General features: G+C 41.4%; 1 protein-coding gene across 2 annotated transcripts; it reads left to right on the forward strand.

Annotated features, from left to right (window-relative positions):
* Nucleotides 1-272: 272 nt before the first annotated feature.
* Nucleotides 273-25,086, forward strand: RCBTB1 (RCC1 and BTB domain containing protein 1). Of its 2 annotated transcripts, none has more exons than XM_058800475.1 (12): nucleotides 273-350; nucleotides 6,450-6,620; nucleotides 7,438-7,588; nucleotides 8,027-8,193; nucleotides 10,793-10,951; nucleotides 12,025-12,132; nucleotides 13,056-13,198; nucleotides 15,949-16,139; nucleotides 19,736-19,862; nucleotides 20,311-20,462; nucleotides 21,087-21,217; nucleotides 24,139-25,086. In XM_058800475.1, the coding sequence occupies exons 2-12, from the start codon at nucleotides 6,477-6,479 to the stop codon at nucleotides 24,277-24,279; spliced, it is 1,614 nt and encodes a 537-aa protein (XP_058656458.1). In that variant the 5' UTR covers nucleotides 273-350; nucleotides 6,450-6,476; the 3' UTR covers nucleotides 24,280-25,086. The 2 variants fall into 2 exon arrangements, with proteins under 2 accessions (XP_058656458.1, XP_058656459.1); XM_058800476.1 differs by lacking the exon at nucleotides 273-350 and adding an exon at nucleotides 1,550-1,636.
* The last annotated feature ends 589 nt before the right edge of the window (nucleotides 25,087-25,675 follow it).

A 25,675-nucleotide genomic window follows, 5' to 3' on the forward strand; every position in this document is an offset into this window, starting at 1 on the left:
GTCGCGTCACGCGCCCCGCGCACCCACGGCGCCCAATGGGGAGCGAGGAGCCGCCCACGTGATGGAGAGCGCGCGAACGGTCAAGAAGGAGGGGGGGCTCCCCCCCCCCCCCCCCCATTCCGCGCTCCCGCGTCCCTCCGGCGAGTCACGTGATGCAGCGCAACTCGGCCCCCCCCGCACTCCTCCCGCCCGGGTCACGTGCGCCGGTGCCGGCGGCGCGCGCGGCCCCGACGGCCGTGAGGGGCAGCGCGAGCGGCGGCGGCGGCAGGCGGGGCGCGCGGGGGCCGCGCCGGGCGGAGCGGGCGCGGGGAGCCCGCCGGGAGCCCGCCGGGAGCCGCCGCGGGCACCGGGTGAGGAGCGGCGCCCGCCCCGCGCCGTCCCGCTAGCGCCCGCGGGCAGCGGGCGGGCACCCGGGCTGCGAGGGTGGCGGTGCCCGTGCGGAGCGGGAGAGCGAGGGGAGGGAGGGAGGGAGGGAGAGGGTCCTCGTCGCCGCAACTGGGCTGGGCTGGGCTGGGCTGGGGTGGGGTGGGGTGGGGACCCTCACCCGCGTCTGCCTCGCCGCCAGCCAGTTTCCCCCACAGCCCTCTGGAAGGCTCCTCCTGCACGTCCTTAACACTGTGTGGTCTTACTGATTTTTTTCTCTTTTATTTTCCTGGTTCGTGGTGTTGCGGTTTATCCTTCCCTTTTGTCGCCGGCTTCCTGGAGCCTGACTGAGGTACCCGGCTGGTCGGGAAAAACACAAACAACCCAGGGGCAGGAAAAACTCAACGCTTTTTGTTTTTCCTCGCTCGGCTTTCTATGAATAGTTACAGCGTTTCTTCGGGTTTTTAACGCGCTTCTTCTAAACTGAGGGAGGATTTGCTTTGTTTTGTTTTGTTTTTAAAGGAACTTGCAGAGTTTCAGCTTAGGAAACTCTTGTAAATTAACGCTAAAGGAATATTTACCTGTTTCATAAGGAAATAGCAGGCTTCTGATTTAGAAAGTTCAAGTGACCCGTTTGTGCTGTCCTCTACTGACGGAAGGTAAAATGGGCTTAAATCGTTCCGACAAGGGGTGGGATCAAGAGAAAAGAGTACAAGGCATCATAAATGGAAATGTACTTGGAGCACAGAGTATTTTAGGAGAAACTTTAGAAGCTGTTTGGAAAGGTGCATTCATTCTTTAGTGCCCTAATATGAATGTTTCCCCTTGAATGCTTATCTCTCCATATGTCAGATTGGAAGACAGGCGTTGCTTTAGAAGACGTCCTCAGTGAATGGATTTGATAAGTTGCACTAGTGGTTTAGCGTAGGGAAAAAAAAAAAAAAGAAACTAAGGCAAAGTGTGGTTGTAATTACAGTTTTGTAATTGGAGGTTTGTTATGGTGGGTGGATGGCTGTCATCCTCATAAGGGTGGTTTCCTGTGGCTAAACCAGTCATGTTCAGCAGCATTCACTCTATGACGGTGCTTTTTGTTTGCTTATCTCTCTCAGCTGGTTACTCAAAACAAACAGGAGGTTTGGTTGTCAGCCCTTGGATCAGTAGTTCTTTCCTCCCCGTGTGGCTCGTTAAGGGCATCTGAATAAATAATTGTGCAGAGGTTTGGAACACAGGAGTTTTGCCATAGAAATTTTGCTTCCTGTAAGGTCCAAGGAAAGTAAGTTAAGGCACACTTTTTCAGGGTGTGCAGGTCTCTTCATTGGCAGGGAGAATGCCTCAGTAGCATCCTTTGGTTCATACATCTACTTAACATCAATAGTATTGTTAATATAATGATAATGTATGGTTTCTCTGTTCCTTCTCAGTGCCAAGATATGAAATCAAAAAAAGCAAACGTACACTGGGGGAAGATCGGCATGGCATGAAGGATTTGATTCTTCCTTGGTTAAGGTGTACTTCAAATTAAAAAGGGATTTAGTGTGCCAGTCACCCTGCATTGTTCTAAAGCCAGTTTTTGTGTTCTCACTGCTGTTCATAATTCCCAAAGACAATTAGGAGAAATGAAGGCCTGAGCCTGCAGTGTTTCTGTGCAGGAGTAGGTCTGCTTTTCTGGAATAAGCTGCAACATTGGAGCCTAAGGAGGGAGTGAAAAAAAGAAATGTGCGATTGTGTTCCAGCAGCCTTTGCAAATAAGGGGATAATCTTTGAGGAGTTAACTGTAGCTTTTTTTGTCCCGAGGACAATTGGTACTGTTTTCCCGGTAGGATGTTGTGTTAGGCTATTGTTGTATCCAGCGTGGATTTATTTAGCTGAACTATAAACTCTGTAGAACAGTATCTAAAATCATTTTAACAAAGCATTTTGTAAACGCTGCCTTTTTTTTTTTTAAGGCAGGATTCATGTTTGTCTTTCATGTGCCACTGTGAATCGGCTTGCAGGCTTTTTATTTAGTAAGCAAATTACTGAGGAGATGAATGTGTAGGCAGCAAATTAACACAGAATTTTTGAGGTCCAAAAGTGTGTGGCTTTTTGAAATTGTGAGCAAATGTAGATGTTTTTGCCTTAATGTTGGTGCCTAACCTAAGGTCAATTTCTTTTTCATCACAATATGTGGCCAGTTCAGTTTCCTTTCTTTTATAAGTCGCCCTTTTTTGCTTATTTTTAGCCTGAGTGAAATTCAAGGAGTGATCTGTTTCTGTTTGCATACTGAGGTTGCTGGATCATTTTGGAGATGTCAGAGCCGTGAGAAGAGGTGTTGTTGATATAAACTCCCTCTGCTGGTTCATTTTGCAGCAAAGTAAAGCTTTGTGTTGTATAATTGTCTATCTCTGCATCATGCAGCAGAAATTAACAGCTGAGAGGTGGCACGCAGTGTTTCTAAAAGCAGTTTGGGCAGCCAGTTTAAGCTCAGGGGTTTTATACTCATAAGGTTTTTAATTGCAGTAAACTTAAGATCTGGGTGTTGATATATGACGGATACTCCTCGGAGCTGCTGCTGCTGCCGTGTTGCACACGGAATCAGAGCAATAGCCTGAAGCTAATATATTGAGAGAGCTATTAGCATGCAGATTAAAGTACCTTGGCTGCTTGGGGCTCCATCTGCTACATTTACATACTTACAAACCCCTCAGCTTCGGGGCAGCCCTTGCACGGTGTGTGCTGTAGCAGAAAAGTAAATAACCTTAGGTGTGGGACTGACACTCTGCAGGAAGGGTGAGGGAAGGACGCTGGGTTTCTTTGTGCTCCTGCTTGTGGTGCCATGTCTGGAGTCTCCTGGATCGTCAGCCTTCCATGGCAAGGATTTGCCCAGAAGAAACTTCCCACTGTCCCCACCAGATTCAGGCAAATGCTGCGCAGGGATGAAGCGTGAGCGTGGTTGGTGTGAGGGGTCAGTCACGGTATCACAGAGCATCTGCTGCTTTGGGAAGTGTGCAGTATGTCCTACAGGATCCTAGAATCAATTTGGTTTCAGTTTTCATAATACTGAGTAACTTTACTGATACCTCCATTTACAGTCCTACATTTAAAAGTAGATTTCTCAAATACTTTTTTTCCTCACTTGTAGTTTTGTTTTTTTCCTTCCTGTGACTGCCAGAACTTTTATTATTTTATTGGACAACTAGGAAATTGGCTGGGGTTGTTAAGGAATCTGTTTTTAGAGATAAAAAGGTGGTGCTTCTGCCTAGGTGGAGTATTTGTTTTCTGTGGAAAATGGAGAATAAATAGTTAAATGAGCTTTCTATGTGCAATTACAGTTAAGAAACAGTAGTCAGTGTACAAAGCCCAGAACTTTCAGGTGTGTGTGTAATTTCTCTCTCTCAGACAAAAGGATATAGGAAAACAGCTGCTGTTGCTGCCATAGAAATGGTGAAAGCCAGTGATGATAGGTACTCCAGCAAACAGCAGACTCTAAGGACAGTAGTTAATATTTCAAGAGCAGGGAAAAGTGTGTCCTTGAGGAGAAACAGCACATATTGCATAAAAGGCAAGAGAATGTTTTTTGTTGTTTGTTTGGTTTAAGGATTTTTGTGAACCTTCATTGGTTCCTAAATCCTGGATAGAGTTCAGGATTGAGATTTATTAAAGAAACAAACTTGCCAGTGGCAGATGAATTGTCCTTTTGAGGAAAACCTCTGAAATAACTGTAGAATTGTAGTAACAGCTGAAATGGCTGAAAATATACAGCGTGGTTTTGGGAAAAGCAATGTTAACACCTGCTAACAATTGTAAGGATCTTCACCTGTGGATGGAGTTAATTGCTTGTATCTCCAATTTGGGAACTCTCATGTGCTTGAAAGCTTTTATCTCTCAGTATTGGTTTGATAAGATGTCAGGTTGAGCTGTGAGGTGTGGGAAGTGCAGCATAACTTGCATTAGTTTTGGAAGTGCTTGGAAAGGTTTTGTCAGAGAGCAGTGATTAACTGAGTCATACAGAGCCAAAGAGAAAGAGGCCAAATGGGTTGGAGACCTAGTGCACAGATCAGGAAGGGAGAGAAAAGGCAACACATATTGCACTTACTACTTGTAGGGTAGAATAGGTTCTCTGGGTGCTGTCAAACTTGTCACTTGGCTAGGGTATTCTCTGGCAAAATAACACCTTGTCTTCCTGTCTTCACAGGTTATGTTGAAAATTACTTCAGTGAAGAAAATAGTTTTCTAAAAATCCAGGTTGACACGTTTGTGCTTTGGCAGTTGTGTATTGAATGAGGCAAGTTAAATAGGTGAAGTCAGAAGGGACACTTCCTTGCTCTGCTCAAAAGAACAAGTAATTGCTGCCTTGTTTTAATTGATTGATAGTGTCATACAAGTTAAGAGACTTGCCAAGGTGAGGTGACAAATCTTGGCAGCTAACTAGCCTGGGCTTGTAACTGGACTAGAAATTAAGAAGGCTTAAATGCATCCAAACCTGTTTAGCTGTGTAGAATGTGCTATGCCTTGCCATCAGGTAGACTTCTAAAAAAACCAAAAAAACCCAAAAAACAAATAAATCTATTATGCATTTGCCATCTGGAGCTTTCAGGTGTTTTCAAGACCTGCTTCAAATGTGAAATGGAGAGTTAAGTTGGGCTCCTAGTAAGAGAGGTGCCTGTAGAGCAGAGCAGGGTTTATTGGATCAAAGTTATGAAATCTAATAAGGAAGCAACCCTGCTTGGGTTTTGTGTTAGGGTATTTTTTTAATGGACCTAATTCCACAGTGACATCTGTGTTTCTCAAAATTAATTTTTTAATTGTTGTTATTGCTACCTTTTTAAAATTCCCTTCTTCCAAGAAACAGCTGCACTGCATAACAGTTGACTGCTGTTGTAAAATGGCTTTCTGAAGCCCAGTGTTGGTTGTCAGCACAGTTTGAGAACCAAGCATCAGAAGAGTGGAGAGGCTGTCTGTGTTCTCACTGTTACCCATACCTGGTACCCAGGCACCATCAAGAGGCAGCCTGACTTGAAAGCACAGCAAAGAATAGGGTGATTGGGTTGCACTGAAGCAAAAAATGAAAAAGAACTAGGTGTTGATGAGAGGATGGCATCTGGGTAGAGACTGCAATTCTTACCCATGGAACGATTCCCTGCCTTCTTGGTTTTTTGTTTTATGGTGATTTGTCTTGTCACTGACATTCTGTGGAGTTCTTCACCTAATGCTCTCCACATTTCACAGAACTTGCTGATGGCCCTGGGCATGGATCATGGATTGTAAGCAGCAGAGTCCCTTCAGGGTGTGAGCAATGTGATGTGCAGGGTTGAGTGCCTTGATGAGCTCTGGGTGTTTGTGCTGTCAGCTTTGCTCCTGAGCTGCTGCACTCATCCTGGGGAAACTGGGAGGAGGGGGCACTGGGGAAGAATGGGTTCTATATGTTTGTTTTCATTGGCAAACATCTCTATACCCTGTCATGTTTCCAGCTATTAATGTGATCCACCTGGTTTCTAAGTAACAGATTATGGCAATTTTACTTAATTGCTGTTCTCTGATGTGTTTCACTGCGTAATTGCACAAGCTCATGCTTTCCTGCTCTCACAAATATTTTTTGACCATAACAGCTTTTGATTACACAAGAGATGGCAGATTTGGGTCATGTTCATAACAGCTCCAGCCTTGTTTTTATTTGTATGTTTCACATATATATCAACTGCTTGCTTACATGGCATTTGTAACTTTTAAGATTACCAAAAAAATTCACAAGTGAAAATTTTATAAGTTGGAATTGCTGCTGAAATCCCCTTTGAAAATTCCCTTGTAATTCCACTCTGCCACCAGTGGATATTTGCTAGATCACAAATTTTTAATAAGTTTGCTTGTTAGAGAGCAGATGTTTAGTTAAATACCCTGTTAAGAAAACAATTTGTTTTTCCAGTGACTAGTTTTTTGCTCACCTAAACACATGGAAATACAATTCCATATTTCATACAGAATAGGATATTTACTTTCAGAGCTACCTGTCTTTTCTCCACGTAAAGGAATTTCCCTTATTGTCTGTTAATGAAAGCGCAAAATACTCTTTTTAATAAGCTTTTTGTTTGTGTTTTTTTTTATTCCAGCAATGTCCTCTTGCTTGTAGAGGCGCCATGACACACAGCAGCATCATGGTGGACGTAGGCAAGTGGCCAATATTCACCTTGCTTTCCCCCCAAGAAATCGCTTCCATTCGCAAAGCGTGTGTGTTCGGCACGTCGGCCAACGAAGCCATTTACATCACGCACAACGACGAGGTGAGCTGCCACAAGTACCCGGTGTCAGAGTGTTGTAGATTAATAGCTTCTCAAAAGCATTGTGTGAAATCTAAAATGTGGTGATATAACATTTGTTTTTTTTTTTTGAATTTTTGTGTGGGCACAATATAAATGGACAGTTTAGAAAGCTTTCACATGGCAAAGCCACAATAGATTATATGCTCTTTGGAAGACAGGCAGAATTTAAAAGAAGGTGTGGTAGCTTGAAGTTAAGTGCAGACAGGTATGAAGATAGAAAACGAGGTTATGGCTTGCCAAGTAAAAAATACCTTGAAATGTTATCTCTAGATTTTAATGATTCAGAAACTCATAATGAGTTAGCATAGCATAGTGCTGCTGAAAGAAAATGAGACAGGTGTTCTGGGATGTATTGATGGGAAGGTTTCTGGTAAGACTGTGTAGAAAAGGATTTTTTTCCCCAAAGTCCTATCAATAGTGCCTGTAGGATGAGCCTCCCGCAATATAGCTCTTTACATGCTTATGCTTTATTTGCTGTTTACAAACTGCTTTTAAAAGAAGGTGGTGGCTTCCACTTTTCACAATTTCAGACTTCTTAGGGTGCAGTTCCTGAAAATAAAAAGCCTAAATTCCAGGACTGTATGAATCTGAATAATTCAGTTAACATCCGGAGTGCCCTTGTGCAGCCTCTTGAGGTTGTTACTTTCCCTGTGGGATGTCTCTGGCCCCTGGAGATCCAAGGTGAAACACTGTCCCTAGTTAATGAAGACCTGAGCATTACACATCTGTGCATACCTGAGTATAAAACATTTGAAGTGAATATTCTTTTGTTTTTCAGGTATTTGTTTTTGGACTGAATTGCAGTAATTGTTTGGGAACTGGAGATAATCAGAGCACCATAGTACCAAAGAAATTGGAAGCCTTATGTGGAAAGAAGATCTCCAGTCTCAGTTATGGAAGTGGACCCCATGTTGTTCTTTGTACTGAAGGTAGAAAATTAACATTTAGTATAGAAACATAAATTACAGATTTTAAGCTAAACTTGCATTTAACAGGAATGGATTATAGTGTAATTGCATTAACTTAACTGGCCAATGTACACTAAGAGGTTCTTGTTGGTCTTAAGTGGAAGTAAATGAATTTTGTAATTGCTAAAGTTTCCATTTCTACTATGTTGAGGTTGTAGCATTTTACACTGTCACTTATGATGTACTTTGTCTTACCTGTGCACTTTCATGTATTTCCACAATCTAGAGAATATGCTGTGATAGATAAATTTAAAACAAAGTATATAATTTTCTAGCATACAGATGATTCTTCTAATAGTTTGTTAATTTCAATTTCCTGTTGGTATTTGATAATTTCTTAAAATTCTGTCTTAACCTCCCTGGAGTTTTTAGTGGTTTTCATCACAAATATTTTTGCAGACGGTGAAGTGTATGCTTGGGGACATAATGGTTACAGCCAACTTGGAAATGGCACAACCAATCAGGGCATTACTCCTGTTCAAGTTTGCACAAATCTCTTAATAAAGAAAGTGGTGGAAGTAGCTTGTGGCTCTCATCATTCCATGGCGCTCTCATTGGATGGAGATGTAAGTTGAAACCTGTTCAAATCTCTTAATCTCCTTCTTGAAGTGAATAGTGGATGTGACTTTGCAGTTTGAACTTCTGTTTCTACAGTGTAATTACAAATATAAGCTTTTCTCTTGCTATCTCAAAATAGGGTGTGCTTTTCTTCAGAGCAGACTTGAAAACAAAAAAAAAGCCACCCCAAAAACCAAATTACTAACCCCCCCACCCACCAGAAAAAAAAAAAGAAAAAAAGGAACCCCAGAACCTTGTTCCCAGAACAAGAGAAATACAACTTAGTAAACTTTTGTGTCTCTCACAGGGGTGAGACTAGAAAGATGTGCCACTTAGAGGTGAAATAATGGTTTGTGAGGTGCAAAATGTTATTTATTTGCTTGCAGTTCTCTTAGTTAGGGGGTGTGTTGAATTTGTATTTACTGGGTTAGAATTTAGTCTTTCTTGTAGAAATGTCTTGCATTTCCACACTGGTACTGCAGAAGAATGTTGCTCTGCACACCTCTGAATACTTTGTTGTGTAGCTAATGAAAGGGCACTTGGTTTATATCCAAGTTTGCTTCATGCTGTTTGTTTCAGGCTTCAGGCTATGTGTTGTGGGAAACACATCCAATTAGTTTCCAGTTATGCAGATTTGACCAATGCATGCACAGTGGAAAATCTGGTTTCAGCTGTGCACTAACAAAAGAAAAGCTCTAATTTTAAACCCTTTTGACAGTGAAAAGGGAAACTACAGCTCTTCTCATCCAGGTAATCTGAGCATGTCTGTGTTGTGGCCCAGTATGGAATAATAGTGCAACAGGAATACCAAGTATTTTAAGGGTAGGAAAGAGAGATTGGGTTAAGTGCTCAGTGTTTTATCTGAAAGAAGAGCCTACTCTTAGGAAGGATTTTGTGCTGTCATGTTTGACTGTGTTAAAGGTAAGACTTGGTGAGCATGCAGGGAGGAGGGGACATTCGCACATTGCTTACACTGGAGGTGCCAGCTGCTCTGTGGCAGCTGCCTGTGCAGGCCAGGCTGTTTCTTGTCATAAATGTGACACGCTTGAAATGTCAGTGGAAGCAGGGAAATTTCTTTGTGTTGACCATGAGGCTGGTGTTTGCAGCTGGCTTGCCAGTGTGGCTCGTTAATGTACTTTAAATCCATCCCTGGTGTGCCTTGCAGTAACTTGGTTTGTGCTCTGAGCTTTTACCAGAGCTGAGTGCACTGAAAGCAGCAAAATGTGTTAAGCAGCTTTACAGAAAGATTTGGCTGCCAGCCTCCTCGTGTCCTAATAAACCTGAAGCCTCAGGGGGACATTGAAGTTGGAAGTATTTGTGGAAATACTTGGCATAATTGGTTGGTATGGTTCAGTGCAATTTTAATGCAGTGCAAATTTAAAAAAGAAGTATTTTAATGATAGAGTTAAAGGAATGCAAACATTCATGCTTCTCTGGCATGTCCTTTGGCATTTTGATCTACCTTCTGAGATTCTCTATCTAAATATTTGCTGTTATTAAAATTAAAGTATTTCATTAGGCATCTTCAAATATTCAGTAGGAATCAAAGATGCAGCAGTTAGAAGTAATAAAAAGCAAAGGACTGATTCTTTCTTTTATGCATGTTATTAACTGTAAATAAGTTGTGTTGGTGTGGGGTCTTTTGTTCTTGTCTTTGGTTGGAGTTTTTTTTTGGTGCTGGTGGAGGTGTTAGTTTTTAATGACTTTCAATGACTCCTGGTTTGGTGTTGCAGTAAACAGACAGCTTCTGGCACCAAAGGATGTGAAGGCTCCTCACAAAGGGTACCTGTTAGTGTGCTGTACTGCCAAGCATGTCTGTGGAAGGTGTTTCCAAGAGGCCAGACTTTTGAACTGGATGAGGCACCAGAGAATGAACCCTCAGAAACATTTTTACTCCAAGTTGTGGGCATGTATACATGTAATAAAATGGGAGACACCAAAACCACAGTGTTATATTTTTTTTAATACCAAACTACTTCCCCGTCTTCCTGACTTTCAGATAACAGGAACTCATATTTTTGCTTGTATTAGTACTAGTTTGCCACAAGAAACTTTAAACTGACAGAAATTGTGGATTTTTTTTTGTTAATGCTGCTGTGAAACACGAACTGACAAAACCCTGCTCTCACAGCTCTTGAAAGATGCAGAAGAGGTATGATGAGTGTCCAGCAGTAAACCTGGCTTAGGGTTCTTTGAAGAAAACTACATAGCTCTAAACTAGGGAGTTAAAGTGTGTCTGGGAAACAAATTATGATCTGGCTTGCATTCCTTTTTCAACATAATGAAATTATAAAGACAATCACTATGCTCTTTGTCTTACAGTCTGACTTGTATTTAATATGGAAAGATGTTCCTTTTGTTTTCTGTTTTAGTCAGATGGTATTATTCTTTTGCAATAAGCTGGAAAAGTGCTATATTCCTATTTGCTAAATGAGTCCTAAAGCTGTTTATAATTTTCATTCATGAAAACGAACTTTAAGCATTTTAGCTTGTTAAATAGGATAGCTTACCCAATCTAGTGCTGCCTGTGGGAAGATTATCTATTGCTATCATTACTATTATTAAGCTTTAAACTTTGTGGCTTTGTTTGTTTGTTTTTATGGACAGCTGTATGCTTGGGGCTACAATAACTGTGGTCAAGTTGGATCTGGATCTACAGCCAACCAGCCAACTCCTCGCAGAGTTTCCAACTGCTTGCAGGGCAAAATTGTGGTTGGCATTGCTTGTGGCCAGACCTCCTCCATGGCTGTAGTAAACAATGGTGAGGTAAGTGCTGCTGCTGCCTTCCCTCATTCTGTCACCTGAGCCCACCAAGCTGGTGTCTGCATATGGAGAAATGCTGACAGGGAGTGCTCAGGTTAGGGCTGTTATTGACAGAGGTATCCTGGCAACTTCTGTGAGCCAGCTGCAGGAAAACACTGCAAGTGACTGGAGATGCAGTCTTTCAATATCCCTTCTTATGGCAAAGACTGTGTGGGAGCACAATTCTTACTGAGTCTGCAGCTGCAAGAATTTGAACAGTTGTATTAACTATGTCTGTCTTCATGTTGCAAGATATTACTTAACATAAATGGTGTTAAATTCTTCAAATTCATTAAATTAGTCTCAGTTTATTTCTTTTAAAGCATGCTCAATCAAACAGTTAATTTTTGTGCAAGGATACATTGGCTGATCCTGTTTTTTAAACACATTGCTTAATTACCAGCAACAAACCCAAAGCATTCTTTTAAACATTGCCCTCCCAGTGTGCAACTGTTCCATTTGACATAAGTTTATGGTGCTGTCTTGCTCTTAGGTATGAACTGTGACCTCTATTTTACTTCATTTCACCAACCAGAGGGTAGTATCTCCTTGTGAATGGAAGGACTGCAAAGTCCCTGAGGCTGAGATGGGTTTTCATTGTCCTTATGTATGTCATGGTGTGTCCACTGTAACAAAACTAAAGGAAGAATTAGAGATAAACTGGGGACTTCCATTTAAACTGATCAGTTCATCAGAATAACTTAAAAAAGGAAAAGTAGTAAGGGAAAGGATGGCGTAAAAGTCAAAGTGTTGATGCTATGGAAGAGATTTTGGTGTAGTGTAAGTTTATTGCCAAATTCCTAGTACTTCAAAGACGTGTTTTTTAGCTTCTTTAAAAGGTAAATGCAGGGTGGAGAAGTTGAGTGCAGTAGGTCACTGCCGTTTACTTAGTATCTTTCAGTCTTCTCTGTCTTGCTCTTCAAATAGCACACAATTTTTTAATAAATACTTTTCTTGGCTTGTGCTTGATACTAAGTCTTAAGTTCTGTGTACTCCTGGTGAAGAGTGGCTTAATTTTGTTTTCCTTGTGCACTCAGGTTTATGGCTGGGGCTACAATGGCAATGGGCAGCTCGGGCTGGGGAACAACGGGAACCAGCTGACCCCGTGCAGGGTGGCAGCGCTGCACAGCGTCTGTGTGCTCCAGGTATGCCCAGCATGGAAGGGAAAGTGCATTCCTGCTGCTGGCTTCTGCTGGAAACCTCTCCTTGGAGTATTACACCTGCTGCTAGATCTCACTACTTCCAATGCTGAATGTTTTTTAGCTACACTTAATTATATTTTGCTTATACGAGGTGCAAGTAAGCTGTGAAATACTTGCTTCGGTAAATGCTTGGAAAGGTTTAAAGTTAGCTACTGTAACTACTACTGAATTTTGCAGTTGATACAAATTGCATACTTGTTACAAAGTTAAATGAAATGTTCTAGTCAAAGACCAGGCAAATCAGAGGTTCAAATTTGTTCTAAGTATTCTAATTAGTCCTTTAGAAGCAAGGGGAGAGGAAAGATAAGACGTGGGGGTGGGTTTGATTGTTTGGTGATTGGATTTAGTTTGGTTTGTTTGGATTTGGGTTGGGGTTTGTTGTTTTTTTTTTTTTTTTTCTAGCTAGAAATTAAACTAAAATTTGGGATTTCCTGGGTTTTTGGGAAGGTTCTGTAGAATTGAATGTGGTAAGTTGGGTTGAAGGGTTGTTAGCTGTTGAACTGCAGCTCTCCTCATTACAGAGTATTCATACTGTATTCAGAATAATCCAGCTCTGAAATACTTTCAGAGCATTGCAAGATGTGATGCAGAAGTTCTGTGTTTCTCACGTGCAAATAAAGCAGGTAGCACCTAGGGAGACTTGTCTAGTGTGCAGTAAGTTACTTGGGAGCGGCCAATGCAATTAATGAAGCTGGGACTTTGGCAGTACCCACAGCCAACATACCTTGTGTTAGCTGCCAGTACTGAGAAGTACCCCATTGTGGTGCTGGGTGCAGAGTGCCTGAGATCCTTCCAAGGTACTGTGTGTGATATCTTGTGTCTCATTGTGTTTGGTTCAGCAGTAACGCTGTTACATTTACTTACAGATTGCCTGTGGCTATGCGCACACTCTAGCACTAACAGATGAGGGCTTGCTCTATGCCTGGGGAGCTAACACTTACGGGCAGCTGGGGACTGGCAATAAAAGTAACCAGCTCAGCCCTGTGCAGATCATGATGGAAAAAGAAAGGTAATCTTGCTCAAGCTCTTTCTGGGTTGATAAAGTCTGAGCATGTGTTATGTGGTCTCCAGCAGTGGAAGCATGCATGTGTAGGGCTTGGTGGGTTGTTTTTCTGTTGCTGATGTTCAAAATATGGGAAAGGATGGTAACTTATTGTTTACAATGATCACTGAGTGCTTTTTGCTGTCTGTAATGGTTGTTGAACAAAATGTACTTTGCATTTACCTGATACAGAAAGATAATGAAGGAATAAGTGTTATGCTATTCTGTATATTGTTCCATTGCTTAAAACTGGAGCTATGAAATTTTCAATAAACCAAGCCATGAATTGAGGCCTACATTAAAAAAGAAAAAGAAAGTGGGGAGAAAGGAAACACCACCTTTGCACAAAGTGACATGTGAAGAAAAACAATTTTGAAAGGTTTAAAATAGTCCACCATGAAAATAGAACTCAATTTGCAAGGTTGCCTGAGCTAAGGACAGTTAGCACCCATATTTATTACTTGTACCAGTTTAGTAGTTTGTAGTTTTTTTAGTTTCCTGGACTCATAAAAGAATGAAATTAACCCTTGTCAGTCCTCTTTCATTACCCTCCCATCAGCCTCATATTTGGGGCTAGCTCTTTTGCTGCTCACCTACAAATGTGGGCCTCAGTCCCAATCTCTGGGCCCTTGTGTGTTCTCTGGGCACATTAATGTACCTTGTCTTGGTCTACAGATCTCTTAATTTGCAGTCTCCTCTTAACTAGGAAACACTTCTGCTTTGTTTTTCTCCCCCATTTGGGAAGTCATTCCTATTTTTTATTGTTTCTCACACTTTAAATTTAAAGCTTCACAGTATTGAGAATGTTTAAGAGCTTAAAAATGGAGGTCAGAGAAAGAAGAAAGGAGCTATCACAATAAAAACCACTGCTGTGGGGCTGGTTTGTCTGTGAAGGAACTGACACTAGTGAAGGAAAATGAAATATTCTTTAAAAAGCAGTGAAAGAGAAATGTGTACATTTGCAGATGGATCAACTTTGTTTTGTTAGTGATTTATTTAATGAGTAAACCAAGGGGAGCTATTGCATTTAGAACTGTATGTGAACCCAAGCATGGGGTTATAATAAAGCTGGCATTTGTTCAATGGATGAAGCAGAGGGAAATACTTTAGAACTTCTGCTTGGGATCTAAGGGAGAGATAAGTCACTTGAACTTACTCATCTTGCTTGACTTGGCTCCCTTGGAAACAGTGCTAAAAGTGGGTGAGCTGTCATTTCCCATGAAGCACATTACTGCTGCTCCTGATCTTTTAGTTTATGTAATTCTTTTGTCATTTATATTTAATGCTGGCAGCAGTTACTTAGGAGGTTTCATTCGGTGCTGTCTTGAAAAATATTGCACATACAGATGTAAGGAATGTTTAGACTTAATTTTGTGTTAGCTCAGAGGAACAGCTGTGAAGGTCATCCTCCTGAATTTTGGTGTTAAATGCATGGTTAACACGTTACCCTGTACATGTGCTGTAACTATGTGTACCATAGGTGTGCTTTGGTACTGCTGAAGTGCTGTATAGTCTGTAAAAAGAACAATCTGTTCTGCTGAGAAAAGAAGGTTTGGAGAGGGAAGTAGTTCAGCTTGATAGCTGTGATAAAAAGTGAGTTGTCTCTAAAATAAATACTCTGTGGTGTGTCTTGCAGAGATGTTGCATAGGGGTTCATAAGTTGACAGTAGTGTAAAACCACCAATCAGTTTTCTTTCTGCCAGAAATTGATATGCTGAAAGTGATGTAGATTCTTTGAGTTTTGTCTTGAAATAATTTTTGCACTTTAAATATGAACGTTGTGCTAAAACTTTTTTTTTGCCTAAAAATTGAACTCTTTATGGGCATTGTTCTGTAAAGCAATACACATTTTTGTGTGTGTATTCTTAGATTGCTTGGAAGGATATTTGTTTGTCCTGGTTGATGGGCTTCTGGCACAAAAGCATGAAATCCTCTGATGTGTTTACCACAGAGAAAAAACAGGAAAGCATAGCTTTTATTTTGAACTTGGGAACCCTCCCTGTTTTACTTATCACATTTACAGGAACTCTGGCAATGTCTTTGTGGTGTTTTAATTGGAACTGTGTTCCTTCTCAGTTCTTGCAGTGTTTCAGATAAGAATCTAGGGATTGCCTGAGCAACGGGAGAACAGGATAGATAAGTGAGCATCAGCAGCTTTAGTATTTTAAAAAGCTGTTTGAGATGGGTGAAAAGATTATGTAGACTTTATTTAAAAACAACCATAGCTCTTAAAGAATTCACTCCCCTCAAATGAAGCACTGTGTTTCATGTTGAATTTCAGTGCTGAGGAAAGTAAGCTGAACAGCAAAATAAGAAGTCTGAAGTACAGGCAGTAGGTCAGAGCTCTGTCAACCTACAAAAATCAAGTTAAAAGGAGGTAGAAGAAATTTCTTCTTGAGAATAAGTTCTGATGTGTGTTTGTTTTAAGAGGGAAAAACAAAACTTGTTTTTTCTTTATTCCCTTTCCCATAGTTATGAAAAAATAGGAGGAAAGTCAGTTGATAAGGACATAACTAAAGCAACATCTGATTACAATAAAATCCACAATCTGCAAATTGAATTGTGGGATTTTTTTAATACCCGTTCAAGCAGTATCACATTTCTGCAGGACAAAAACCCAAGTGCGGGGATGTTGCTGCATAGTTTGATTGCCTGCTGTTTTGGTGAGGCCTTTGGGAAGTGCTGCGAGCGCCTCACGGTGTTCCTTGTGCCCGCAGGGTGGTGGAGATCGCCGCCTGCCACTCAGCGCACACGTCGGCGGCCAAGACGCAGAGCGGCCAGGTGTACATGTGGGGGCAGTGCCGCGGCCAGTCCGTCACCTTCCCGCACCTCACCCACTTCGCCTGCACCGACGACGTGTTCGCCTGCTTCGCCACGCCCGCCGTCATGTGGCGCCTGCTCTCCGTAGGTGAGCTCCCGCTGTCCCTGTGTCCCTTCGTGATTGGTGCAGCACGCTGCTTCCCCGGCAGCCTCCTGTTTCGAGGAGGGAAGCTTGGCAACTCAGTGGCGAGTTGTTTCTTCCTTCGGCTTCCTTCTGCTGTTTCAGCAGCTGGGGATCCAGGGTAAGGGTAACAAGGTTGTTTGCCAGTGTACATCCAAAGCAAGCCCTGTTTTACCATTGCACAATGAATATTGTGTGTGAAAAACGCCGATCACTTGTTTTTAAAATTTTAAAAGTTTAACAGTAATAAAACGGTTATAAAAATAGTAATATAATGAGAATAATAATAATTTGGACAAATTGAATTAGGACGATACGAGACAACAGAAACAAAGAGTTATGGATGTCCAGGTATCTTTGTCTGGGCAAAATAAGCCTGAAAAAGTACACATTAACAGAGGATTAACCCTTAAAAGCAATAGCCTGTTGCATATTCATACATCTCATACACGATGCAGAAATTCCATTCAAACACAGGATTCTGTCTGGTCAGTGTCAACTTCTTCCTCTGAATCCTAACGGCATCTTCAGGGCTGAGCGAGGTGGGAAGAAGTTCATGTCTTCTGATAAGAGAGCAATAAATTCCCTTTCTCTGAAAGATTTAGGTGTCCTGTGGCTGCTATCTCGCTGCAAGTCCTCTCTTTAAAAAAAGTATCTTACATAGCATAGTTTCTGTTTTAACATTTTTTATAATCTAAAACTATATTTAGCACACTACTTAAGAGAATTAATACAGCATAACTTTCTAACACAACACATATAATATTCGTTTTAATATTTGCAAAAAGCCAATCAAAAAATACATGCATTTTTCACAGTGTGTTTCTTATGTTTGTGTTGTTTGAACTCCAGGTCCAGGAAGGAATCCTGAGTCATTTAACAAAACTTCGGGGATTTTTTCCTCTTAAAACTATTCCTGCTTGGAAGATTACTCCTGAGGCTTTTTTTTTCTTGGTATCTAACAACTTTGGATTTTAAGTGTCGCCTGTAGCTTTCCCCTCATTAGTATTTGCCCTTCTAGGAGCAAATCTCTCCCCTGTGTTTTCTTGTTTTGAAAGTAACAGAATTCCAAGTTTTCATTTCATGAGATGATTTGTCTCAAGTATATATAGTTTGACTATCCTTAAAGATGGGCAGACTTGTAAATAATAGTCCCTGTGAAACAAGACTCTCATATAATTGCTTTTTCGGTTGGAACTCTCTTCTTATACTGCCTTGGATTACTCTGTGGGGTGCTGTCTTTGTGTCCAACAAATAAGCTCAAACCTTTTTTCTTTATTTTCCTTGATCCACATGCTGCTAATTCTTATTTGACCCCAAATAGGCTATAAAGGGCTTAGCTTGGACTTCCTGGAAAACATGAAGGTGTTTTCATGTTCAAAAAAATAAGAATGTTTCATCTTACATCTGCTGCCTCAGTTCTCAAGATCTCTTAGGACATCTAATCTATTGACAACAGACCCTAATTTTGTTAGTCCCTGTATGGAATTGTTTTTGGGGAGCCATGGATCACATCCCAAGTAACCTCTCTCCAGTTAAGTCTCTCAGACTTTACTGTTGCCTTTGGCTTGTCCTAACCCAGGTTCTCTGTGGTAACGTCTCATTTAGCATGTTATTTGTAGAGGTCCAGGTAACAGCATCTCACCTGTAGGGGAGAAGTGAGTAGAGATGCTAAAGAGAGAGAAGATTAACTCCCAGCTGTCGGCTCCTGAGTAAATCTAAGCCTGCTTTTATCCCATTTGTCACTTTCTCCGTTCTCTAATCCTCTGCAATATGTGCTGGTCTTGCTCTCCCTTGCCTCCACACTTGTGGGGGTCTCCTGGTTGTCCAGTCTGTTGCCTTTTGCTAATAGTGAGAGCTGTTTAAATGACATCTCTCCCTGCTTTCAAGTCCCTTGTTTTTAGGAGGTATTCCCAGACTGAGTATAGCCAGGTGTTTGACCTCTGTTACCTGCACTTTAATTCCTCTTAGCCTTTGGGGATTCTTCCCCACTTAGTCTGGCAATCTTACTGAATATTTAAATCAAAATAATTAGTTCTGTCAGCGTTTTTAAATCTCCATTTTCCATATGTGTTTTCCTTTCCCATCTGTTTTAATCACATAGGAGTAAACACTTCTTTTTTCTTATGGGTGTTTTTTTTTGTTTGCTTGTTTGGGCTTTTTGGTGTTGTTTTGTTTTCTTAGGGAGAGCTAACTCTGTGTAAAGGTTATTGTTCTACTTACAGTTACAGTGTCCCTGCCAAAAAAATGAATCAGCCACTCAGGATTGACTGTGGTGAAATACAAATTTGCAGGACTGAAAGTATTTGGAGTGAAAGTTGAGCTGCATAGCTTAAGCTAAGCTCATGACCTAGCAAAAAAGATCACATGAGCAAATGGAGAGGGATTGGAGCACGGCTTAGTTGGGCCAGAGGAGATGCAGTTTCTGTGGGTGATTCATGTAAGTGAGAGGAGTGCAAGCTCTTGTGTGGCACAGGCATGGCTTGCCAGTTCTGAGTAGTTTGTTCCAGCAGTATTTCTTCTTAAATGCAAAATAATTTAGTGTCCCTAACAGTGAAGAGTGGTGTGCAGATTGTATATGGATGAGCTCTATACAGTCCTGTGGATTGCATTCCATTTAGTAGAAATCCATTTGTTTTCCTTTTCCATGCTTCACTTCTTAGAAGCCACTTGCTTTGAAACGCACATCTAAGATGCATCAAAATAGTGGGTTAGATTAGGTTTTCTGAAATTTCAGAGGCCTTTCTTTACCAAAAGCCTCAGATAGCTTGTGCTGCAACTTCTGTATGACTTCTAGAGACACACAGAGTGGGACCTCCATGAGACCGGTGCCACAGGCCTCAGCAGAGAAAGCTGTGGTATTTCTGCTTTAATCCACTTCCAGAGTTGCTGAGGTTCTGTGTCCTTGGTTGTACCTTCAGCAGCACTGCTGCTGGATTTTGTGTTGTTATAACTGACTCATAAACTGAGTAATTGGTGTCAGTGATAGCTCATGTTAATGAGCCCTGGCAAGGACCTCATCAGCCTGCAGGCTGTATCCAATCTGCCAGCACAGAAAGATGACCATGTGCTGACCTGTTTTCTTTTAGGCCCAGCCCACGCCGTGTCAGTGTGGCTGGAGTGCTGCAGGCCCCTTCCCCAGGGATTTCAGGGGTGTTGCAGACTCCCATTAGCAGCACTCTGCAGGTCAGGGGGCAGAGATGAGCTGAGCCAGCACCAGCACTGAGCTGCCTGGAGGCTGGGAATCTTGTGGGTAGTGCCCACATGGAGACAGAGTTCTCCAGGTGCTTCCCTACTGCTGTGCTGCCTCTGTGCAATGGGATGGAATGGGAACTGCTGACCATTGCTGCTTGGAGCTGTTGTGGAGCAGCCCTTCCCAACAGGAAATGCTATTGGATTAATTAATCCTTCCCATTTTTCTGCTTAAGCCAGTGGATCCCTGACACAGATCTGTTTTCCTTGATAACTCTTGCTTATGTTGCTAGCTTTAGTTAGTGATGAGAATGTTCCATTTAAGATGCTCTTAACGTCTCATTTTGTTTGTTTTGAAATTGTTTCTGTAGAGCATGAAGACTTTTTAACAGTAGCAGAGTCTCTGAAGAAAGAGTTTGACAGCCCAGAAACCTCAGACCTGAAGTTCCGTGTGGATGGAAAGTACATCCATGTCCACAAAGCTGTTCTGAAAATCAGGTAGTGGTTGTGTTTCACAGCTCTTATTTGTACAGAACAAACTTAGGATATCATCAAAGGGGCAAAAAACAGTAAGAGGGAAGGAGGGACCCCAAAACCTGTAGTAGATGGTATCCATAATAGCTTTAAATGAAGTGATGATAAAAGGAGGTCCACATTAATTTTTCACTGAGCCTGCTTTTCCTGGGATAATAAATTCTGTTAAGTTGGTCTGGTTGCAGTGTATACACAGATGTTTCTGTAGCATGGGCAAAATAAGAGTTTTATTTAAATGCATAGTGAAGGCTGCAGTGTTAGGAATCAAAATGTGGACTGCCGGCCCTGATGGGGCATGGTGAAATATTTGTGAGTATTGTAGAGTGCCCCAAATATGTGTTTCAGGGGGGACTGTAATGTAACATTTGTGTGTGTGTGTAATAGTGTTCCAGATGATGCCTCTGTCTCCTAGGTGTGAACACTTCAGAACCATGTTCCAGTCATACTGGAACGAGGATATGAAGGAGGTGATAGAAATTGACCAGTTTTCCTACCCTGTGTATCGTGCCTTCCTCGAGTACTTGTACACGGACAGCGTTGACCTCCCGCCTGAAGATGCAATAGGTACTGCTCAAGGGCCGGAAGGCAAAGCCAGAAAAACTGGGGAGGGCTTGCAGAATAAGTGACTAAATACAGGCTTCTAGTCTAGCCTACAATGTGTTGTACTGGAGATTAATTCAGCTGTCTTTAAAAGGCTGTCGTAGCAAACTTAACTACAGCAAAAATGTGTATTTAGAAGCAAACTATGAGCAGTTTGGTCAAGGTTGGGAGAGGAACTATTTCTCTGGGTGAAAATACTTGCATGTTTTACTAATTTGAGTCAGTTGCTGTTTGGCATATGATCAGAGAATCTCAGTAGATCTAATGGGGAGGAAACTTGGACAGCAGAGCAATTACAGCAAGCTGAATTCAAGTCCATTTGTTGATAATAGTAGCTTTTTACTCATGCTATGGTGCCTGCCACTAGATATGCAAGTTAGTAGGACAGCCTTCATGTTTACAGAGATTAACAGGAGTGCAGAATGAGGTAATAAAAAGCCCTTCTTTGCCTTTAATCTGAATTTTCTGAATAGTAACCGACTTGGAAAAAGCACATTATAGAGATAGAGCTTTGCAGGAGCAGAAACAGATGTTGCAAGAGCAGAGGTAATTTTACAACTGACTGATACCATGATGTTTTAATTGCAGGGCTCTTGGACTTGGCTACTTCATACTGTGAAAACAGACTGAAAAAACTGTGTCAGCACATTATCAAGAGAGGAATTACTGTGGAAAATGCATTTTCATTGCTCTCTGCTGCTGTCAGATATGATGCAGAGGTAAACTTCTAAAGTTCATTCTCTTGAATAGGTGGCTGCTTCCTGACTTAAACTCTGGAGAAAAGCAGCTGGTTACATTTTCATATAAGCTCTCTCTTACTTTCATTTAATTCTATTTGCCATTTTCAGAATTTGAGAATGTTGGACTTACCTCTCATGGCAAATACAGTTTTTGTATCTCATTTTTTATTTTCATTTTTCCCTATAAACCAGTACTGGGAAGGCGAACTAGTCCGCAGATATTTCTGAGGATGGAAACACTAACTCTGAAACAAGGGGAGGGTTTAAACAAAAAGTAACATAATGAAAAGCAGGCTTCTAAGCCTTAAGTTACTGATTTGTAAGGCTGTGTGTTGTGTGTGATGACATGGTGGTAGGTTGGGGATTGAGTGCGTTTGGGTTTTTTTTTTGGTTGGTGGGGTAAGTTTTTTTAGTTTTTTTGTTTTGTTAGGGACAAATACACTTCCAGTTTTCAGAGTATGCTGATGAGTGTCAGGATAGGAACTGCTTCAGGGGCCTTATAAATGTTGAAGGCAGAGCAACAGTGTGTGAAGAGGGGAGTGAAACCTCCTCACTGTGCAATGTCTGACTTCACTCCTAGATCCCTAACATGCTGCTTTAGGAACTAATCAGGAAGTATTCCTGGGCTTGCTTTGGCTGCTTGTGTTCAGTAGTGTCTGTGCATTGCGTTGGCAACTTTACGATTGGTTGGTTTTGGACTTGCTGCTTACGCTTACAAAGCAGTTTTTTGGTACTCAGTAAATCAACTTATTGCTTTTTCTTGTACTTAATTTCCAGCAGCTGGCATGCAGCTTGCCCTAACTTATTTCAGAGCCTTGAGGTGTGATGCTTGCTTGACAGACCTTAACCAAAGGCTGTGTTAGTGTCTGTCCTGGCTTCTGATCTACTGTGAATAGTGATGTCTTTGATAGAAGTTCATAAAAAATAGGAAGACTCCCATATTTTAGCCTCCAGAGATGGTTTGCAGGATGGGTCTTAGGTGTGTGATTGATTCTGCTTGTAAGGGCTGTAAGGAATCCAGTAACTCTGCCACAGCTGTAGCTCCCAAGCTAAGTGAAGTTAGAACCATAGGCTTCAGTGCTGCTTCTAGGAGAGAATGGGTGATGCTGAGGGGTTGGGCTTTAACAGAAGTTGGGTTTACATGCTGCAGTGCTGGCAGGGGGCTTGCAATTGCTTGGCTGATGTAGTTCTTTTGGGGGGGGTGTGCTGGAAGACAACACTTAAAAGAAGCTGCTTCACTAATTTAAAATACCTCCATGACATGAAACTCCTGCAGTTTCTTTTGGTGACTGACTGAAGGGGCTAAAATTAGGTCAGGGCTAGCTTCTTGTTGTAGCTTTTAAAATAATCCTTAGCTGTACCTTGTGCCTTTATTCACCTAAGTCTATATTAAGTAGTTTGCTGGGAACTCATCCATCTGCAAATGAAACTCAGCCTTTCTTTTTATACAGAACTTTAGATTTTTCCAGAGTTAATACTACAATAATTCTGTTTATTGTATGCTTCTGTTGCATTGACTTGGAATATGAAGTTTTTAATAAAGCAGTGCAAAATATTGTAATGTGTATGATGTAATTTTCTTTAAAATGCTAGTTAATTTTGTTATTTAAAAATACCACAACTGTCAGTGTTCAGTTCTAATAAGCTTGTCTTTTTTTGTTGCACAGATGCCACACAAGTCAAGATCTGCAGCTTCAGAATGCCTGGTTTTAGGCCAGGATATATTTTTATATTACTGTTATGTCAAGAACTGGCACTGGCACACACAGTTGCTCTAGTTTCAGTATTGACCTTAAGAGAAAACATGAATATTATTCAGTCTTTCCTACATCATGGTGCTTAGAGAGTTTGTTTTGCCTTCCTGCAGTGGCCAGCTTGCTGAGCAGCCAAGGAAGAGTGTGTTCTCACATATAGAGTCCTACAAACATCTGATAAAGAAACTAGAACAGTGTGGGCAGTTGCCCTTTTTTATCAGGGCTGCAGCATCCTCCCTTAGAGCAGCTTAGATCTGCCCCACAGAGTAGATTTCCTCCTCAAAGGAGGAGCTGGAAATAATCTGAGTGGGAAGTGTTCTGTGGGGAACCTTGCACTGACAAGGACTGTGCCTTTTTTTGGTGCTCTTTAAGGCATCCTCTCTGTCTGACATCACCAGGGTGCAATGATGTCTGTGAGGCTTTTCTGATTATTACATGGGAGTCACTTCCAAGTAAACTCAAATATCCAGAGCCCACTTTCTGCAAGGATTGCTGTGCTGCACTGTGCTCCACTATTGCATTTGAATCACATTCAGGAGCCCTGTGAAGTACTTGTAGCAGAGGTTGTTTCTAATGCACAGAAGGACCTCCTGCCTAATCTGTGCTGTACAAACTGTCCAGTCAGGACACACTGAGCCTGGAACTTGAAGGATCTAGCTAAGCCCTTCAAGAAGCAGGAAGGAAGTCGAGCAACCTTGAAAATAACAGATTTGTTCATACTGTGAAAGAAAAGAGCTGCATTTTCTTTATCCACAGTCTTGGTTATACATCATTTCCCCAAGATCTCCTATTTACATTGGAGTTTCAAAGTTGTCAGAGAATGCAGATGAAACAAAGTGTGAGAATTTAAAATATATATTGCTCAGAACAGCTGGTTTTTGTGACTGCTGCTATTTAGTGAGAAACAAATTTTGGTTACTTCCTCTTGTAGCTGCATTTACATAGTGACATATGTGGGTAGAATCATTATTTTCTGTTGCATTTACGTAGTGACTGTTGGGGGGGGAAACACAGAGCCACTGGGTGTCTTTGTCCAATTTACTGCAAAAATAAAACATAAATAGGCATTTGTGCCTCAGTGATATTTTCTGTGATTGAAAGCAAAGATAACATTTTTTCTTTTTGTTTTTTTTCCCACCTCTTTAGGACTTAGAGGAATTCTGCTTTAAGTTTTGTGTCAATCATTTGACAGAAGTGACACAAACTACAGCATTTTGGCAAATGGATGGTCCCCTGCTAAAGGAATTTATTGCAAAAGCCAGTAAATGTGGAGCCTTTAAGAACTGAAAGAATGAGGCCGTAAGTCGCGGTGTTTGTGGGGTTCTTTTTCCAGCTACAATGTAACTGTGTGGGTCCAGGCAAGTGTTTCGTGGTCTCTTCCACCACAGAACCTGAAAGGCCACAGCGAAAACAAATGTTCTCAGTGCTCAAGAGCGAACTGTTGTAAAAATGTCAAGCAAAATACTCACTTGCATTTAACAAACCTGGATGGTGGATCCAGCTCAGGATTCAGGCAGAGAGGGAATGCTGCAGTGTGCAGAGGATTCCGGCCGCTGTTCCGCACTTGCCTTTCCCGCCTAGGAAATCTCGGTTCTAGCCCCGCCTGCTCGTATCTCCAATTTACTGTCTGGGGTTGGAAAACAGTCTGGCCTGAGCCACTGAATGATGTCACTTCAATCATTAACTCTCTGGGATTATAGAGGAGCAAATGGCACGGTTATCTCTTGCTGCATTTGCATGATTGTGAATGAATTGGCCACTTGCTGTAATTAACCAAGTGTATCCAGTGCTTCAAGTGTGCAAAAATGATGTATCTTCAAAGCCTCTGCAAGTGACTTCGAAGAAAGGAGTTACTAGGAAAACTAATTTGAAGTAAATCTCTGTATTTGGGTATATTATAATATAAGTTGTAATGTGTACTTTGTAGAATCTGTTCAAGCAGTATTTATAATGCTTAATGGAAATAAGTCCACTCTTGAGTGATTCAGATTATGTTGGTTCCCTCAGAGGGGGAAGGGAAAGCTGGGTGGGATTTTGCTTTTAATTATTGTCTAAATTTAAACTACATGTAATAAAATTACTTTTTTGTACCTCTTCACTAGCAAATTTTAGATTTTGAAGAACATTGCAAGCTTTTTGTGTTACATACAGCATCTTAAGTTGCTTCATTTAAAAAACTTCATCAAAACAACAAAGGAAAAGCCAAATAAACAACAAATAAAGCCAAAACCCAACTTACCCTATACAATGAATCTTGCTGATTTCACTGTGCCTGACAAAATACCTGTGCTCTTGATTTCAGAAGGTCACAGATTTCTTTGTAGGCACTAATTTTAGACCTCAGTGGTTCACTCTGTGGATCTGACTTTTTACACTAAGTCATCCTTAAGTGGCTGTAACCCTTCAGAAGGTATGTATGGACCATCCTTATAATCCTTACTAAGTTTAATAACAGAGCTTGTTAATGCATTTTTGGTTTAGGTGGGGTTTTTTTCAGGCTGAGTGGCCCTCAAGTTCTGGTGATGTTTCTAGGCCTAGAAGGGCAACAGACTTGAACTCTGTAAGCAATTAAAATTACTGTTAATTTGTTGAATCAAGCACACCTTATTGTTCAAGAGCTCATTTTGAATGCTGCTATTCTGTGCTTATCAATCCCCACCTTCCTACAGAGCAAGCTCAAGTG

The sequence above is a fragment of the Ammospiza caudacuta genome, chromosome 2 (genome assembly GCF_027887145.1).
Source record: "Ammospiza caudacuta isolate bAmmCau1 chromosome 2, bAmmCau1.pri, whole genome shotgun sequence".
Taxonomy (NCBI): Eukaryota; Metazoa; Chordata; class Aves; order Passeriformes; family Passerellidae; genus Ammospiza; species Ammospiza caudacuta.

Coding starts and splice junctions, on each gene's coding strand:
- RCBTB1 (XM_058800475.1), top strand. CDS start 6,477: ATGACACACAGCAGCATCATGGTGGACGTAGGCAAGTGGCCAATATTC. Junction 10,952..12,024: donor CTGTAGTAAACAATGGTGAG/GTAAGTGCTGCT, acceptor TTGTGCACTCAG/GTTTATGGCTGGGGCTACAA. Junction 19,863..20,310: donor AAAGCTGTTCTGAAAATCAG/GTAGTGGTTGTG, acceptor TCTGTCTCCTAG/GTGTGAACACTTCAGAACCA.